Source organism: Stegodyphus dumicola, chromosome 7 (genome assembly GCF_044657685.1).
Source record: "Stegodyphus dumicola isolate Sdum_Otavi_A_Nest chromosome 7, ASM4465768v1".
NCBI classification, from domain to species: Eukaryota; Metazoa; Arthropoda; class Arachnida; order Araneae; family Eresidae; genus Stegodyphus; species Stegodyphus dumicola.
This window is the reverse complement of record NC_140774.1, coordinates 16,502,202-16,520,903: the sequence shown is the minus strand read 5'-3', so window position 1 is coordinate 16,520,903 and position 18,702 is coordinate 16,502,202. Positions and strand designations below refer to the sequence as shown.

Genomic DNA, 18,702 nt, shown 5'->3' with positions numbered 1-18,702 from the left:
TCATCTACCTATCTATTTGTTTATCTAGCTATCTATTTGTCTACCTACTTGTTTACGTCTTTCTGTCTGTTTATCTAGCTATCTATTTGTCTGCCTACTTGTTTACGTCTTTCTTTCTATTTATCTATCCTCCTATCATTCTATTCATCCATCCTTACTGGTCGATGGATCGATCGATAGGGCCTTCGCTGGTTGGTGTAATAAAATAATTTTTATTATTGCTTAGGTCTGTATTTATTTATTACTTCGTCAGTGCTTGCAATCTATGCTGCATTTAACTGCATTTAATTATTTACGCTTAATAATAAAATTTTTTCAGGCACGAGTGTTATAAAAATCGTTGCTTCCGATCCTGATGGACCCGATGCTGGGATTCGATATTTTATCCACAGTGGTGCAAAAGACAACTTTATCCTGGATCAGAAGTCGGGATTAATCAGTGTGGCCCCTGGTGCAGATTTGGATCGAGACTTATACGGAACGGAGTACAGTATACTGGTGAGTTTTACACTTAAAATGTTTCTTTACAAATATACGGAACTTAAATTTTATATTGCAACTCATAAATTAGCAGTTGTTTTTTCGAGTTAAACCTGTAAGCACATTTAAATTAAAACTTCCACTCTTTCAAGCATTTAAAGGATAACCGTATGGGTTATCCTTAATATATATATATATATGTATTAAAGCTGGTGACTTTTGCTTGGGATAATAAAAGATGCGAGTCTTTAGAAGTTTCGCGGTTCGCGGTGATGATCACAACGTTTTTCAATGCCTCTCATATAGCGTCTTTTTCTTCCTTAGTTTGGTTCATTGGTTCAATCCCCATTGCAAAATCAGGCAGTTCATGTGCTTTTTTAGTTGGTCTTCATGTGCTTATTCGAAGTTAAAAGCGCTTTAACTTCTTCCTTATTTTTGCTTTCATTATCGGCTGGTGTGATAAGACGATCCAATTCTTCATTCGTAATTTCACTATTAATTCTCTAACTTTTTCTTTCATATCTACAACTTCCTTCTGTACGATTTCTATAGCTTTATTTTCAGTCGATAGAAATCCTTTAAAACTGGTGATGGCTTCTGGTCAGACTGCTAGACTTTGAGAGTAGAGTGGGATGTTTGAGAGCTGCATAGCGCTGGAGAATACTCGTCTGTCTTTGGTTGGGTTTCGGTCTCTTTGTTTCGGTTTTTTCATATTTTGGGGTACCTCGGACACCCTCTTTAAGAGGCCACGTGGTCCTCTCCACAAAGAAGGCACAACCGTATTTCTAGAGAATTTATTTCAAAATTTGCGCAGTACGTTGTTGCCAATTTTTGAATCATAAATATTTTAAGCTGAAGTGTAATTCGACTTAAATATGCCCTCTGCTGTTCAGTGAGAAAAGCTGATGATTTAACGTTAAAGCAAAATAATTTCGTTACTAAAATATGAATTCAGAATATAACTACTTTTTTCCATGTCACTTGTGTAAATATTGACGGAAAAATTCATAAATTTTAGTAAATCAAATTTTTCCTTAAATTAGTTTATCTTTAATAAAAGGTCTGAAAATTTGAAAGATTTAGTTCTCTAAAGTAATTGCCATCTTATAATTTAAAACTTCTGTTGTCCTACATAACAGCAAATTTGATGTATTATCAGAAAATATTTGAAGTTTACATTCATGCATGTTTTTTAGGTCCAAGCAGTCGATTCTGGAATTCCTGTTCACCAAACGGCGTCTGCGACTGTTCTGGTTTCGGTTGAAGATGTTAATAATAAACCACCAAAATTTCTAGAAGAATCTTATGTACAGTACATACCCGAAAGTAAGTAATTTCTTTTTCAAAACAATTACGCGCTGCATATTTACTCTACCAAATATTAAATTAATACTAAAATCAATTAATGATGGCAGAATTAATTTAATTTAAAATCCTTGAAATTTCATAGAAAATTAACACCTTCTCGTAGAAAACTTTTTTTTTAACCTGCTTAAAATAATAAGCAAATGTAAATACAATTTTAAATGTTTAATAAGAAAAACTTTCTGTTATTTAAGAAATTCATACTAATATACATCCTAAAAAATAAAAGGGGAAATTTTAATTTGGAGTATTTTCTATTTTAAAAGTGGTTTGTTTGAGGAGTAGTCCATCCACCTGATGGCGAGTGGTACTTTGGCTTAGTTGTGCTGTTCAAGTTATACGCACAAACACAGCACAGACACTAAAGCAGAATTCCCAGTTGATTGATAATTATTGATGTAACTCATAATCTTCCTTAACAGACTTCTCGCCTTGTCAAAATTTTAAGAGTAGTTTAATTTCAAATTTTCTGTTTTTTTGATTAGGTACAAATATAGGTGAAGAAGTTTTAACTGTCGAAGCAAGTGACCCAGATGAAGGTGCCAAATTAAGATACTCTATCGTGGAACCCATAGTTGCTCGAGATAAAACCGGCTCTTTTGTAACATCTTCGTCGTATAATTACAAGGTATTTGAATCACATAAATGTCATATTAGTAGTATTACAGTATTATCTTCGTAACCCAGTTCTGACTTTTGAAATATTAATTCCTTGGCATTTTTTCGTAATCTTCGGAGCAGTATCAAATTGATGTTAGTTAACGGAAAATTATATGTAAAGCTCATCTGTGTATATCATATTTACAGGCAGCCTTCAGAATTGATGGAACAACAGGGAAAATTACGGTTAACCAACCACTGGAGTATAATTCTGCCTCTGTTATAATCTTAACAGTTGAAGTTGTTGATCTCAATGCTGTCGACGTTACGTTTGGCAAACAGCAGAAGGCATCAGGTAAAAAATGTTCAGCCATTTTTACTTCCTTATACAAAGGAATCTAGAAATACTTCGCGTATTATATTTCAACGGTAATATCCATTCTGACAGTTCCAGAATCCATTTTGCCTATTTTTGTATGACATCTGTGCACCAAATACATATATATATAGGCTGCAAAGGATTGAACTAAAAACAATTAGTACAAAAAGAAATTATTTTCTTAAAACATTATCCTATCATAAAAATTGTATAGGGCAATTAGTTTGTCTCTTGTAAAATGGAAGTGACAAAATAAAGGCTGGTTCTTTTAAAGGGATGATATAGCTAGAAAAATCTAATAACTGGAGTAACTAATTAAACTAAAATATAAAAAAGATAGTAATAAGAATAAACCTATTATCCACCATAATGTTTCAAGCAGAACTTTTTTTTTTTTTTATTTCCTTCTTCATGACATTATGCGACTCAAACCGCTGTTAATTAAATGCTGTCGTATTCAAATTAATATTTCTAATAGTCTTATCATATCAAGAACTACCCCTACATGCCCTTCGTTAACGATCCCCCTGAGCCGGCTTAAAAGGTGTTTACCCGGCCGTTATGTTTGCAAGCGTTGGTCGTATACTTGCAATTACAGAAGCGTGTTAAATGACGAAAATGTTCATGCTTTGGCAATTTCAAGTTAAAAATAAATTAATTTTGGACAAATAACGAACTTTATTTTTTATTGCGGTCTGCCGGTTCATATACTTATATTTGGGAAAGTTTTATATTCGTTACGGAAAAATAAAAAATACAAGATGTTTGACTGCCATACGATAAAAAATGGCTGGCATATTTAATTTCAAAATTTGCGATTTTTGATGTCATTTTCAACTAGCTTTGAGGTATCGGTTGATTGTGTACAATTGAACAGACGTTTATAATTTTATAAACTAGGCATTGATGATCAACGTATGAATATTTATACATCGCATTCTACTTTATACGGCAATACATGTCGTACTTGACACATGAAATCTTTAGAACAACTCATACGCATCGGATTTCAAGCATAAAACATTTATTATATAAGCACAGTTTATACTCATTATTATTCTTATTTTTTAGTTGAAGTCACCATTTACGTCAGAGCCCACGGAGAGATGAATCCAGTTTTTTCTCCACCTTGGATTCAAGCTAATCCTGTTATTGAAATAACTGTGCCCGAGGAGACATTGATAGGCTCAACACTTCTAACTTTATCTGCCAGAGATCCTCTAACTCATGCAGTCGTTAACCATTTTGAGAAGATTTTGGGATCAGATCCTGACAATTATGTCTCTGTTAGTCCTGTATCGGGTATGTTTGCCAAAATTTAATTCTGTCTTTAAAAATAAGATATTATCACAAGTAATGGATTAAATTTTTCAGATCACTTTGAAAATAATCGATTTGGAAATATTTAAATCTGAATTTCAGCCATCAGTTCTGTAATTAGCATACCAAAGTTTGACGTTAATTTTGTTTTTGAAGTAACTACGTGGGCCCAAAACTGATTTAGTAAGTTTCTTAACAAACAACGGTGCAAGAGAACGTAGAGCTAACACAGTATTACCGACTTTCCGTGGCATTTGATCGTGTGGGTAATCGTATACTTCAACTTCGAAGCTCTGTGATTCAACACTCATTGCACTCTAAAATATGTGCAACAAAAATGTAACCGGGGACGGACTAAGACTTTTAGAGGCTCTAAGCACTTAAAAGTTTTTGGTGCCCCCATTTATGTTTACCCCACTTTCTTGGTTTTGCTTTAGCTGCAGCATACACGTCATGGTAAAACCAACATTGGAAAATTTTCTAGTTTTCCTCTTTCCTTGATGCCCTAAGGCGTGCTTATGTTGTTCAATGGTTAACCCAGCCCTGAATGTTGCAATGTACTACTTTTGAAAGACAAAAATGCAATCCATGGTCTGAAACTTTGAAAGGTACGGATTGTGTACTTCCAACTTTGGAATCTTATTCGAAGTTATTGCACTTTGCAAGTATGAGCTTCAAAAATGCTGAAAAGTACTCTTGAAGAGCAGCAACTATAGTTCCCACCTTTGAAACTTTGCACTATAAAGTATTTTCTCTTTTCTTTCTGCATGGCTTCGTGGTGTAACGGTAGCACACTCGGCGCGTATTTGAGAGGTCTGGGTTCGAGACCGGCGAGGGCAAAGCGCATTTTTCACACTCCGTGCTTTAAAACAACTTAATTTTTCTACAGCACATTCAGGTAACACTGTACTTACAACTTGCAGTTCCCTGGAGACACAGCAAATAATGCTGTTACGACATTGTCGGAAATTTTATAGACAATTGGACAACTTCGAACAAGCTTGCATAGTACGAATGCATAAAGAGGGCTGGTCATACAGAGCAACAGGCCGCCATTTGTACCGTATGATCACGATCGTGTAAAGGTACTGGGAACAATGATGCTACATGGTATTAATTAGCGAAATGAAGGCCCTGGAAAGCGAAGGTGGACGATTACGTGTCAAGATCGTATGATCGTGCGGTCCCCAACGGCATTATTGTCCGCTATCCAACTTGATACGGCGTCTTTTATACCACCCGTGGCACCTTCTACCATCTAACAGTGTTAGGCTGAGGCAGGGCTACGCTCACAGCGACCTTTAAGATGTCTACTTTTAACCCCACTACATTCATAGAGTCCTCTGGCGTGATGTTGTAGGCGATCATTATGGTTAGTAGCTGATAATCATCGCATAGGTTTCAACAATGAATCCTGTTTCGATCTTGGAGCAGATGGCTATCGAGACCGTGTGTATGGAGAGATCAACGATCTTAACAGCCAATGCTTTACACAAGCACACAATCACTACCCCTGGTGTGGTCCACCCTAATCATCAGCATAGAACTTTGCAGGTCCACCCTAATCATCCTGCATACAACTTTGGCAGCTCAAGAATATGTTGATGACGTTCTGCGCCCGTTTATATTACCTTTCATGGCAAGCTATCCTGGAACCATTTTCAACAGGATAATGCTAGACCTCATATAACTCGCATATATCTGAACTGTCTTGCTGTTGATACACTTCCGTGGCTAGAAAGTTCAACAGAGCTTTCCCGAATCCAACATGATGGGGATATCGTATGGTGCCAGATGCGAGCACCCAAAATGTGTCGCAGATCTAGCAACAGTTCAGCAATGCCTGGCAATATGTATCGCAGGATAAGATCAGGAATCTTCATCACTCATAGAATGCATTGCCGCCAAGGTGGAGATTCACCAGTTAATGATTTGAATATTTAATATGCAAATGCTAACCACTGAAGTTTCTTATGACCTTGAAATTTTATTCATTTCATTACCCGCGTATGAGCATAATGCGCATTTAATTTCAATAAGAACTTTCTTCATGTTGCGTATATTTTTGGGAAAAAAAAATCTTTCACCTAAGATGAAATCAAGAATCAAATGCTTAAATAATAAATTATTAAAATATAAAAATTAAGAAGCTTAAATATATATCTTGAATTTAAATAACAAGGAAACTACTATCTTGAAAAGGTTGAAATTTAATTTATAATTTGGAATTAATTCCTTGCAATTTATCTCATTTAATAAAATTGTATTTTCTTTTCTCATACGTGTAGAAAGAACTTAGAATTTGATCACTAACAGTGGCTTTAATTGAAGCTCTGATTTTAAAATTACTAAAATTAAAATTGCTTATTAGAAATAATCATTAAATCAATGAACTGAAATTGGTGATTGAAATTGAATAGCATAATGTATTAAGATAAAGTTAGATATAATAATAAGTAAAATATATACTTTTTTTATTATGATTAGGTGTCGTTGCATTAAATCGTCGATTAGACTTTGAAGAGCTTCCTCTAAAACGCATCAGTTTCAAGGTTAAAGCTATTATTGGAGAAGCAAAAAGCCAGAGATCCAGCGAGGCAACTGTAATCATCATTGTTCAAGATATCAATGATAACAGCCCAGTTTTTGCACAAAATGTAAGTATTCTTCAGTCGTATTTGTTCTGAAAATTTTGGTAAATTTTCCATTAAAAACAGGTAACTGTTTAAGCATTTTTCTTCTTTATGATGGTTTGTCACATACATTATCCAATAATGATGACGCAATGATGATTGTAATGTTCATTGTTCAAGATATCAATGATAACAGCGGGTGAAAAATAACACCTTATTAAAAACTGTTGATAACATTTCAAGAAATCTTAGTATTTGCATGACATAAAAAAATTATATGATTCTTATAGTGGATGAATCGTTTTGTTAATTTCGTTTATTATAAGCTTTTACTTAGTTTACTCTTGGTATTTCAACATGGTTGGAGTTTTGTCATCGATTTTGACCCTTCTTCCTGATGAGGTTGTAAGTTTCTGGACTTTGCTCGAACTGTAAAGCGACTATTTACTAAGTTCAAACTGCATCAATAAAAGGTGGCAAGGGTGAATAGTAAATGCATTTCTATTAACATGAACAAATAGATAGACGAAAAAAAAAAAAAAAAAGATTGAGTTTTGAAGTTGTTGAATAATGACTGAATTTCTTTTGATTTTATTTCCAGTCCTACACTACAAGCATTTCAGAATCTGCAAAATACCCTCACAGTATACTGACCGTCATAGCGTCCGATAAAGACAGCCAGGATGGCTTTGGAACCATCAGGTATTCAATATCAGGCGATGGCAGCGATGTCTTTGACATTGATGAAACATCAGTAAGTATAGTATTCATGTAATGCATTCTACAGAAAGTTATTCGTACTTTGTTTGCTCTCACTGGCTGTTTTTTTTTTTTTTTTTTTTTTGCTTTCAGTATAATATGCAAATAACTTAATGTAGTCAATCAGGACTATTTCAGTGCCTTAATTTTATAAAAAAAAAATTAAAGATTGAAATTATAACACATTAATATAGTTGCGTTCGTACGGGTTCGTAATAGATTGAATGTATCCAGAACTGATGATGGCTTGATGAAAGTTATTTTTTCAAAAGAAACACTTTACAGCTCTCAAACTTTTATGAAAAGTACTCATACAGCTCCTCTTTTGAGTATCACAGTGTACAATCAGTAGTTAGACTTCAAAGTACTAAGAATGCGCAGTGCAAAGTGCATCTAAAAGGCAAAACTAGCAATACTCTCAATACTCCGAAATCAAATTTGAACTGAAAACTGAGAGCTGGTGCTTTCGCTCGGAGGCTTATATAGTTTTCGCTCGGAGGCAGAGAAATTTCTAGTATATTCCATTTCTCAAAATTACCGGAAGGCATATACGGTTAAAGTTACATATAAGGGCCGGATACGGTTACAGTTACATATAGGGATCAATTACAGTTCTTGAGTTACAATATCAATTATACTTATACAATTTCCTGATAAAAACGTTACGAAATGGTCGCCAAATTAGGTGACAAAATTGGCCATCAAACCACTGCCAGCTTGGCGGTATCTCGCCAATTTACCTAGATGTTAAATAAACTTGCTCCTGTGATCCTATTTTTCCCGTAGAGCTTCATCCCTTCAGACTTTTTATGTTACGTTGTACAACAATAATAGATATTACAATTTCACATATAATTTCACTGAAACAATTTACATATGTAAAAAATTCGTAACAATATATACGCAGTGCATCTGCAAAGTTTTAAAGAGAATGAATTTTTATCGAATGAATTAAAAGAAATTGGTAAAACGATATTTGACAGTATTTATTACTGTGAAATCTCAGCTTGCTTTTCCTAAATATCGTCTGCTTACGAATAGAATTTTCTGTGGAATCGATTCGATTCAGTGAACTTCTTCTGTCATGGTTTCGAAAGTTGAGCAAAGATCCATCGCAGGCTTTGATCCAAACGGCAGACAAAACTCATGGCATTTATGCAACCAAATTGTGATCGGGATTAAATTTTGTGCTGTATGATCCTGTGCTTAAGCAGCAATAATTTGTTTGGTTTGGAAAAAAGATGAATAGGGTCATCTAATTTATAAACAAATAGCTAAAAAAATGTTTAAATAACATATAGGGAAATAACTTTAAACTGTATGTTTATTTTTGAAGAAATAATTTGAATTCCATCGTTTTAAAATTATATTATTATTTTGCCTTTTTTTTTCCTCTCAAAACCCTCGATCGCATCGTAGAAGTCTGCTTTATTGCTGCAGTTGCTGTAATATAGGCAGTATACAAATATTTCTTAAATGCAAAATAAACATTGAATGATTTTTATTTAACTTACCTCACTATCAGCAATGCCTACAGCAATTATGAAGAAAGGTCACTACAGTATTCAATATTTAGAACATTGTTCTTTAAATTGTATTTTAAAATAACTGCAAAAATTCTAAAGGACCATTCTTGCAATTTCTTGTTTCGTTTTCCCTAGCAATAAGAGAAATAAATTATTGAGAAATAAACTCTTGAAATGCTTCTCTCTTGAGAAGGAATTTTTCATTATTAATGTCACCATGATTCTTATTTATTTAATGTTTGCAATTTTAATTCAAAAGTTTCGACGGAATAAAAAGGCTTCGACATTCTGTATAATGTAGCTGTTGAAATTTCCTGGTGATTTCTATGAATACTACTCGTATATTAAATATTTTTTCTTTGAACATTTTACCATTTCTTAACCCTTTGAGTACGAATTTAAATAAAAATACCACGTTTTTTTATCAACGTGAACAAAATATGTCATAAAAATGTTAAATTTAGCATTTGGGATTGACAAAAGGTTTTTCAAGCCAAAGGCTGGGACGCATATGTCCCAGCCGTTGTTAATGATGGGATACCTATGTCCCACTCGTAGCGATCGACTTACACCTATTATTCTGTAAATTATCAGAAATATGATCATCGTTATACTAGAATATGTTCAGCCTTAGTTTTTATGAAAAATCCTGTATTTTGCAAACTAGGTTGATAACTTCAATTCCTTTTAGAAATATTAAATGCAAAAAATGAATAAAATTTTTTAAATCTATTTTTAAGGGCACTATATCGATCCGTCAAAATGCTACATTGGATAGAGAATTGCAAGCCGCTTATAATTTGCAGGTTACAGCTACTGATAACCCAAAAGGAATAGCGAATCAACGCAGAACTTCAATTATAGTAAGATATTTTCTGATAATTTATTTACACTCTCATAACATAAATATATCTGTTTTATATTTCGTCTGTAAAATGCTCTGGTAGTAGAATGTAAAAATAAACTATTTAAAAGTTAGTTTATAAAAAACCTGCCAGTTTTTCTTTAATATTTTGCCGAATAAATTTATTTTCTATTTATTCCTCAATAATGTAAATTTTTGCAAATATTTGCTTTATTTGTTCATAATTCAATTTTTATTTATTTATATAGGGCAATGTATTTCATTTTACTTATTTACTTAGTGTATCTCTTATACTTTATTTGGGTATTTTTTTTATGAAAAGGACAATTTTTACTAATAAAGTAGAAAAAAAATATTTTAAATAAACTTTCGCTTACTAAATTTTAAATTATAAAATTTTAAATAAAATTCCCTTACTAAATTTTATTCTTGAAAAGCACGTTCTTACTATGAACTACGCTGAGTAATATGCATAATCTATACTCCCGTTCTTGATCACATTTGTAGCTGAACAATTCTTATAACAATTGATTTCGATGGAGAAATGAACACTAGACGTTAAGCGAATTAATGTGAGAGAAGGGAGAGACAGAAAGAGAATGCCATGTGTCTAAAGGGCCGTTCGGACTGGAGTTTCTCTGAGCTAACGGAGACAACTGACTTAGCCGACCTATTTCTAAAAGCAGTTTTTCCCCTTAGTGCAGCGAATCTGTTATTATCAAACAGTTATGTTTTTATTTTTATTATTATTTTTTTATATACAGAAAATTCAAATGCGGAAATTAAAATGAAGAGAAGGGGTGTATTTCAAATTAAAATTAGAATATTGATTTACTTATTTTTTACCTTACACACATTCTAATTAAACACAATCTTATTACTTTCTATATACGCTCCTACGAGAACTCTGTATGCAGATATTATGCACAATATCAATTTGGAAGAGAAACATGAAAATCAAAAATCCGATATCCGATATGTCTCAAAATTAATACCTCAACTGAATTTTATTCAAAATTTACATTTAATTAAATTTGCTTTTTGTCTGCTTTTAAATTATGCATAGCTTAAAAAGTAACAAGAACATTAATACGTTCCTTTTTTAAATTTTGAATTGTTTAGTTATTGTGCTAAACCTCTTATACAAGGATGAAATTATTAAAAGTGTTCAAGAATTGCTTGCTTTGTCTCCAATTTACTTTTAAAGATCTCGTTAGATGCTCTAAGTTTATTTTGCTTCAATCCTGCAGCTATAGCTCAGGACAGGTATAAAAAATTTGTTTTTAACTTTTTCCCTTATTAAGTTTCTTTATCTATCTATCTATCTATCTATCTATCTATCTATATATATACTTAAAATGGTATGATAGCATTTAATTCTTTTACAGGTTGTCATAAAAATATTGGATGAAAATGATAATGCTCCAGAGTTCGTGCAACAGATATATACCGCCGTTATTCCAGAAAACGTGCCAACAGATTTTAGCATTGTTACTGTTAAAGCAACAGATGCAGATAGCGGCAAAAATGGTGAAGTTCAGTATTTCATTGAAGACGATACAGACAGCCAGCCTGTTAGTAAGTAGAAATAAAACTATAGATCTCAGTAATTAAAGTAAAAACATATTGCAATTATTAACGTAAGTGTTCTTATTGAATTAGTTCTGATAAGTAAAAGAAGCAGACCAAAAAATTCTATTTAAATATGAGTTAATTTAATAGCAGCTGGAGCTAACCAAACTGAATCTCAGTTAACAGCAATTAAGTAAATGTATGTCTATTTAGTTTACATTTGTTATCAATTATGTACTCCAGAATCATAGACAAGAATTTTGTAGTTTGATTAATTACATAAATAGGCCGCCTAAGTGATTCTGTGAGCTGCAGAATCTACAGCCATATTGATAGACCAAGTAGTATTTTATTAGTAGTCACGTCACATATTAAGAACTCCGGTTGGTAGTAGGAGAAAGGAAGATAAACTTTACCGGTGCTTCTTACAGCGACCCCCAACCATATTTGGCAGTTTTAAATGTGCTCCAAGATCTCAGTTATAACTTCGCCAAGCTCGCTAATATAAGAATAAACAACAAAAAACTGCGGCACTTTCGCACATGTTAAGCTGTTTATTATACCATTTCATGGATGTGAACTCATGTGACCAATAATACATACATCTAACAGCACTGACGAACGATATTCTGGAACCGTTCAACCAATGTCTAACATGGAGGCCCTTCTCCTTATCGAAATTTTTAACATTGCAACTCTAAATGGTTTCGTCGTTAACGTAAAGTTTCATGTTGTGGTAACTTTCGCATATTTGTTTGTCAGATAAAATACCTCTTTCTTGAAAAAAAAAAAAAAAATGATATGGCATCCACCTCACTATTAAGTAAATTGAAGATTGTTAATGTCATACACACACACACACACACACACACACACACACAAAAAAAAAAAAAAAAAAAAAAAAAAAAAAAAAAAAAAACAATGAATATATTTTAAATAAACAATGCGAATTCGAAAAACCTCGTCAGAAATGAATAATATAAGAACAACCCGGCGAGAACAGAAATGCAGCACTGTACGATTACGTGGCGAGGTATAAGAACACGCAGCCAGATTTTGGTGAGATATTTCGGTTGATTGGCGATTCAATCTCAGGTTCCGCTATAACAAAGAAGTACCCTTTTACATCCCTCAGGAATTTAACCTTTCAATTGGAAAATGGTGAAAACTCATGTTACTTCTGAGCAACCGTGTCGAATAAAGAGTCAAGAAACTTATAGGAGAAAATTATCATTTAGGGGAACATACTTCTATTGTTTCACTCAAAAGCCATCTACCTCAACTTCGATGGACAAAGTAAGCTTAATAACCTATGGGCACCCGAACGGTTGCACCAATGCATACTGGAGGGTGAACAGATCGGGTGTGACCATGCGCTGAATAGACTGAAACGTCCATCTACGGGCATACATCAAGAGCTGAATTAATCATTAAGCAAATTAACCTTGTGTTTAAGACAGCAAGGAAAAGAAGCACAACGGAAAGGTGATTAGTGAGTCGAAGAAAGGGGGCACCCTGAAAATTTTCCTTTGCCATTTTTACCAACGAAGCTTGATTCAGCTTATGTAAAACCGAATGAAATGAAATGGGGGAAAAGCAGGCGTTATACATACATGTATAATGGGGGCATCAAAATCTTCTAAGTGCTTAAGCCTAAAAGTCTTAATCTGGCCCTGCACGCATCCTTGCATGCATCCCCGAAACGAAGGAATCTGTGAAGCAGGCATGACCTGGATCAAGCCTGGATTCTTTGGCCATCTCCTTAATAAAATCTCGCTGATGTTAACCTATGTAGTGGGTCCCAGAGAATTAGAATCATAAAGCCCGTTCTTTCCTACGTAAATCCATATGAAAGAGCTACCAAGCCCTCGTCTGGAATTACCCATGTTGTAGAGCCCTCACATACAATGATCCAGCCTGTCGAGCCATCATGTGGAATGTCCATATCGTCGTGGCCTTCTCTGGGGCAAATGAAACTATCGAAGCCCTCACCTCTGATGATCTCGTCAGTCGAGCAGGTATAGGATAAATAAGGTAAAGTCCCAGCTTACCACGAGTATTCGTCTTCTTTACATCATTCATTATGTAACTGTCTAAAAATGAGTTAACTGAGAATACGACAATGAAATTATATATTAATGTATGTATGCATATTTGATTGCCTTAATTGAATGTATATTTGATTGTCTCAATCTGAACGAAAGAACCAATCAAATTTTTTCCATTAATACGTCTTTTTTTTTTCCTGTGTATTTTTGCGTTTAGATGTCTTAATTTTTCGCGATGTTAGATAAAAGAACCAAAACTTGTCTACGGAAATAGAGAACAAATAAAGATCTGTCATGCAAAATAAGTCCGCGGTAAAGCAGTATATATTAATTCTTATTTTTAAGTATTAGAGAGAGATATATTCAGTTACATATAATAAGGCCCACCAGCGGCCGAGCGGTAAAGTCGCTGAACACTGGTAGTTCGGTCCGAGGTTCGAATCCCGCGAACGGGCTGGCTGCATGGGTGTTTTCGTGGTTTTCCCCATGTGTAACGTGTATACGAGCCAGTTTCCCTTAGAAAGTCCTCCACGAAGGCATCCCTCCCCTTAGGCAGATAGCCCTAGTGTGCTTTGCCATAATTAAATACACCACACCAGTTACATATAATAATTAAAAACAAACTAACATTGAATCTTTTCTAAACCTGTTTTTGAAAATTATAGAGATTTAAGTACTGAGGGCTATGAATATTTTAACGGTTTATACCATCAGACATGAGAAAAATTTCTATGTTTACTTAATCACTAAGTTAATACTTAAGAGTCGGTTAATTTCGTTATTAAGTTTAGTAACAAATATTCCTATAGCATGGGCAGCTTCACCAAAGTTTAAAAATTGCACGCTCGTGGTCTTTTATTGTATTGTTTTTCACTTTAGGTTTCTTCGCGGTTGATTCGGAGACAGGAGTTGTTTCTGTAATTCGTGCTCTTTCTGGAAAAGGACGCAGTGAGCCATACACAGTTAAAATTCGAGTCGTGGACAAAGGCATTCCCCCTTTGTTTTCATTCTGCCATCTGTTGGTTGTCATTGGAGATATATCTACGAACGATGGTGTGCCACAATTTATAAGGCCGACTGCTGGGGAAGTGGCTTACATACACGAAGTAAGTTTACATTCAGATAAATAGAATTTATATATTACATATGTCACGAATTCTCAGTTTTCTTTATATATGTTTTGGATTATTTGCATATGTTTACGTATTATTTAAAAACATAATTATTCTGTATTTCTTTTGATAGATGTGACAATGTAACAAATTTTTTCTCTTGATTTATAAGTCAATTTTTACTCTTTTTTTCGGAGTGGGGGCGGAGGGAGGGAGGGAGGTTATCGGTTCGCATATAGCCATATATTGTAAATAGCGAATTAAACTTTGAGTACCTCAAAGTTCAATAAAGCGAAATGTGAGTGCAGACCAATTTTGGATTACGATTTTCAAAAAGAAAGAACTAGTAAGTATATTGTTACAAATTATATGCATATATATAAAAAGTAAATCATAGAACCTCTTCTGTAATGTAACACGAAAAGCCTCAAGACAGAGGAGCTGCGCCAGAAAAATAAAATTAGAGGGGCCGGTCCGTTTATCATTCGGGTAACTGGCTATCTCAGCAAGTTGATGAGATAGTGCCTAGCTGGTGATGGTTCAGGGGACTAATTTTGCCAAATTTGGCGAGAAATTGCCCAAAGTCGCCAAATTTTGTGACCATTTGGTGACATTTTCATCCGATCAATATATGACTCTAACTGGTCTGATTCCTACATATTACTCTAACTGTATCCGGCCCTACGTGTAACTGTAACTGCATATGTCTTATAGAAATTTCGAGAAATCGAGGGCACTGGAAATTTCTTGGCGACCAGTGAAAAACTGTATAAGCCTGGAGAGAGCATCAATTCTCAGATTTCACGAAAGTCTCTTCGATTTGAGTTCGGAGTATTAAGAGACCTTCGTGCAAGCTTCGCGCTGTAAAAGCGCTTTGCATAGCGTTGTGTTTAAGGTTCTCAGTAATTTGAAGTGGTAACTACTAAATGTGCACTGTCATACTGAGTGTTTCTTCTTACGAGATCTGTAAATTGCTTCCTACGAGATCAGTAAACTCGTTTCTTTCGGAAAAATAAATGTTATCAAGCTGTCACGAGTTCTGTGTGCATTCATCCAGTACGAGCCCGTACCGCACGTAACAATATCATATTAGATGTAACCTCAGCCCTTAGGATTTCCTTTTATTTCTACAAAAAGGTTAATGGATGTATTGTCGGCTTCTAAGTGAATGTAAATTTAAGCATAGCGTATGATTCAGTCATTTTCTTCTCAGTCCAATTTAAAAAAAAAAAAAAAACTGTATATTTAATTAGATAAAATTCAGTCTTTTTTCTCAAATGATGAGTAGATTTGCAACTGAAAAATATAAAACAAAACCGTATTTACTTATGTGCTTACTGCTTTAAGAGTATATTGGTACCAAATGCCCAGCTGCGGTAAGACAGCTTCCCCGCAAAGCGGAGTTAGTGTTGTCGGAAAGTGGCAGGGAAGGCAGGGTTGCGAGATTTAGCGTGAAATTGCTCATTTGTCGAAAAAACTGGCGATATGCCATAGACCGAGTGAGAACAATATTTTTCTGGAGTTAGCTTAAAATGCAAATATACAGTAGTGGCCAAAATTGTGGACACTTTTGGAAATTTTTATGTTTTTTAACTTTGTATGCTTATAGAAAACGTTACGTTTCACAAAATGCAAACTTGTATATATCATTTTAAAGAGAATTTATTACTGAATTCAATACAAAACACAAAATTCAATTATTTGCAATACAAAAAATTAAACGATAATAGTTATATACATTAGATAGTGATGATTGCAGTGAGTTATCAGTACTTAGTAGGGTACTGTTTATTTTTGATTACAGCTTCACATCGACGTTTCATTGAGCTGACAAGAGTTTTAAGCTCTTCTTTCGTTACTACATGATGCCAGGAAACAATTATAGCCTCAATCAGTTCCCTTTTATTTGATGGGCGCCTCATTCGGACAAGAGTTTTCAAACGGTGCCACAACTTTTCGATAGGATTGAGGTCAGGACTGTTTTCTGGCCATGATAAGAATTTAATGCTCTTTGTACGAAACCACTCTTTCGATATTTTGGCTGTGTGGCAAGGAGCAGAATCCTGATGTAAAATAAACGAAGTATTGTTGGGAAAGAGATCTCTGATGGAAGGTAGAAGTTTTGGTTCTAGAATAGTGTCAATGTATTTTCTGGCATTCAGTGTCCCATCGATGACATGAAGGCGACCAATACCATCTGCTGACATGCATGACCAAATCATAACACTAACTGGGTTCTTCACAGTTGCTTGAATGCAGTCAGGATGTAGCTCTTTTCCTATTATACGTCCTACATATTTTCGCCCATCACTACCAAATAACGTTATCTTAGTTTCATCACTCCATATAACTTGTGACCACTGATCATCTGTCCAATTAATGTGTTCCTTTGCCCACTGTAGTCTTTTTTTTCGTTGCTGAAAATTAAGATAGGGCTTTTTTCGTGGAATTCTACCTCTCAGTCCAACATCTGTTAATCTTCTCCTGATTATTCTTGAACTGACAGAAACACCAGCATCATTCAGATCACTTTTGATGGCCGCTGATGACATTTTTATATCTTGGAGACATAGTCTTTTTATTCTTCTGTCATCAATAGATGTGGTGCACCTTTTTCGGCCTTTTCCTTCTTTGTTTTTTATTGAATTTGTCTCCTGATATCGTAAACAAATATCGTACTCCAGATGTAGTCACTGAACCACCCACCTGTCTTGCAATATCAGCATAGGAAAGAACTCTCGTAACACAATAATATTACATCTCTTTCTAGGTGTCCAATCTACTCTTTTATTTGATGTCATTGCTTCTTGACTAAATATTAAAAATTTTTACAAAAATTCCTGCTTGTAATTGCAGTGTATAGGAAGTAGGTCCTCCTTCTACAGAACAAAGCAAAATAATTAATTGTTTCAAGTGTAAACATGATGTCAGCTTCTACTGGCAGTTACTAACATTTGATTCTTTCTCAGAACAAGAACAGTGATTGGCCAGGAAAGCTAGACATTACAAACCACTTCATAACTGTGTTTTTTATTTATATTAAAGTACATATAACTTTTTTTTTGTATTGCAAATAATTGAATTTTGTGTTTTGTATTGAACTCAGTAATAAATTCGCTTTAAAATGATATATACAAGTTTGCATTTTGCGAAACGTAACATTTTCTATAAGCATACAAATTTCAAAAACATAAAAATTTCAAAAAGTGTCCACAATTTTGGCAACCACTGTATATATCAGTAACCGACTAAATACATATATGGGCAAAATAGAAGGAATAAAATTTTCATTGAGTTCTGACCATCTTTCATACATAGAAAATAATTATTTATTGTCCTAAATAATATTCTGAAGTTGAAAATATCACTACTTTACACATACTTAAAATTACAATGAATTTTAATTATTATAATTGGTTTTAAACTATGTGTCTAACTAAAAATCATGCCATACATAAAAAATGTCCTGAAAAATTTCTTCATGCTCTTCTAAGCATACAAGTTGTAATTTTATGTTTTTATCCCTTTATTTGTTTCGTAATTAATTTTTTAAACTTTTTATTTTTGCAGAATGTTACAGTCGGAACAGAAGTATTCCAAGTTGTTGCTTTTGACCCCGATAATTCCAACACTGCCAATGGAAAAGTAGCATATAAACTCTTAGATGATCAGAGCTCTGAAGATCATGATTATGAATTTGTAATCGATGCAGCGACGGGTATTATTACCACTCAGGCTCCTTTAGATAGAGAACGGAAGGAAAATTACACCGTAAGGCATTTAGCATCCTTTTCCCTATCGAGTAAATTGTTTGGAATTATATAAGTAAAATTACTTAATAATTTTAATTTTAATATAAAACAGCTCTTTTGGGCTTTATTTGAATTTTTCTCCTTTTTTTCTTTTTCTTTTTTTAGATAATCTTAACAAAACTCATGGCAATAATCACAATTTTAAGCTGTCCATATATTAACAAATCTATATTTTAATAGCTTTTGAGTTATAAACATTTTAGCGTTATTTCAGTTATGCAAATGCATCCA

The 18,702-nt window shown here is 33.8% G+C and overlaps 1 protein-coding gene across 1 annotated transcript in view; it reads left to right on the top strand.

The window, feature by feature from the left end:
• The window catches only part of Cad74A (cadherin 74A), a 160,671-nt gene that overhangs the window by 119,650 nt on the left and 22,319 nt on the right, over window positions 1-18,702 (top strand). The window contains exons 18-28 of the mRNA XM_085819905.1: window positions 320-498; window positions 1,677-1,806; window positions 2,331-2,473; window positions 2,653-2,800; window positions 3,896-4,126; window positions 6,632-6,801; window positions 7,379-7,531; window positions 9,803-9,925; window positions 11,316-11,505; window positions 14,427-14,653; window positions 18,230-18,430. Of these exons, the coding sequence (XP_085676031.1) occupies window positions 320-498; window positions 1,677-1,806; window positions 2,331-2,473; window positions 2,653-2,800; window positions 3,896-4,126; window positions 6,632-6,801; window positions 7,379-7,531; window positions 9,803-9,925; window positions 11,316-11,505; window positions 14,427-14,653; window positions 18,230-18,430 (1,895 nt within the window). The remainder of the gene's footprint in view (window positions 1-319; window positions 499-1,676; window positions 1,807-2,330; window positions 2,474-2,652; window positions 2,801-3,895; window positions 4,127-6,631; window positions 6,802-7,378; window positions 7,532-9,802; window positions 9,926-11,315; window positions 11,506-14,426; window positions 14,654-18,229; window positions 18,431-18,702) is intronic.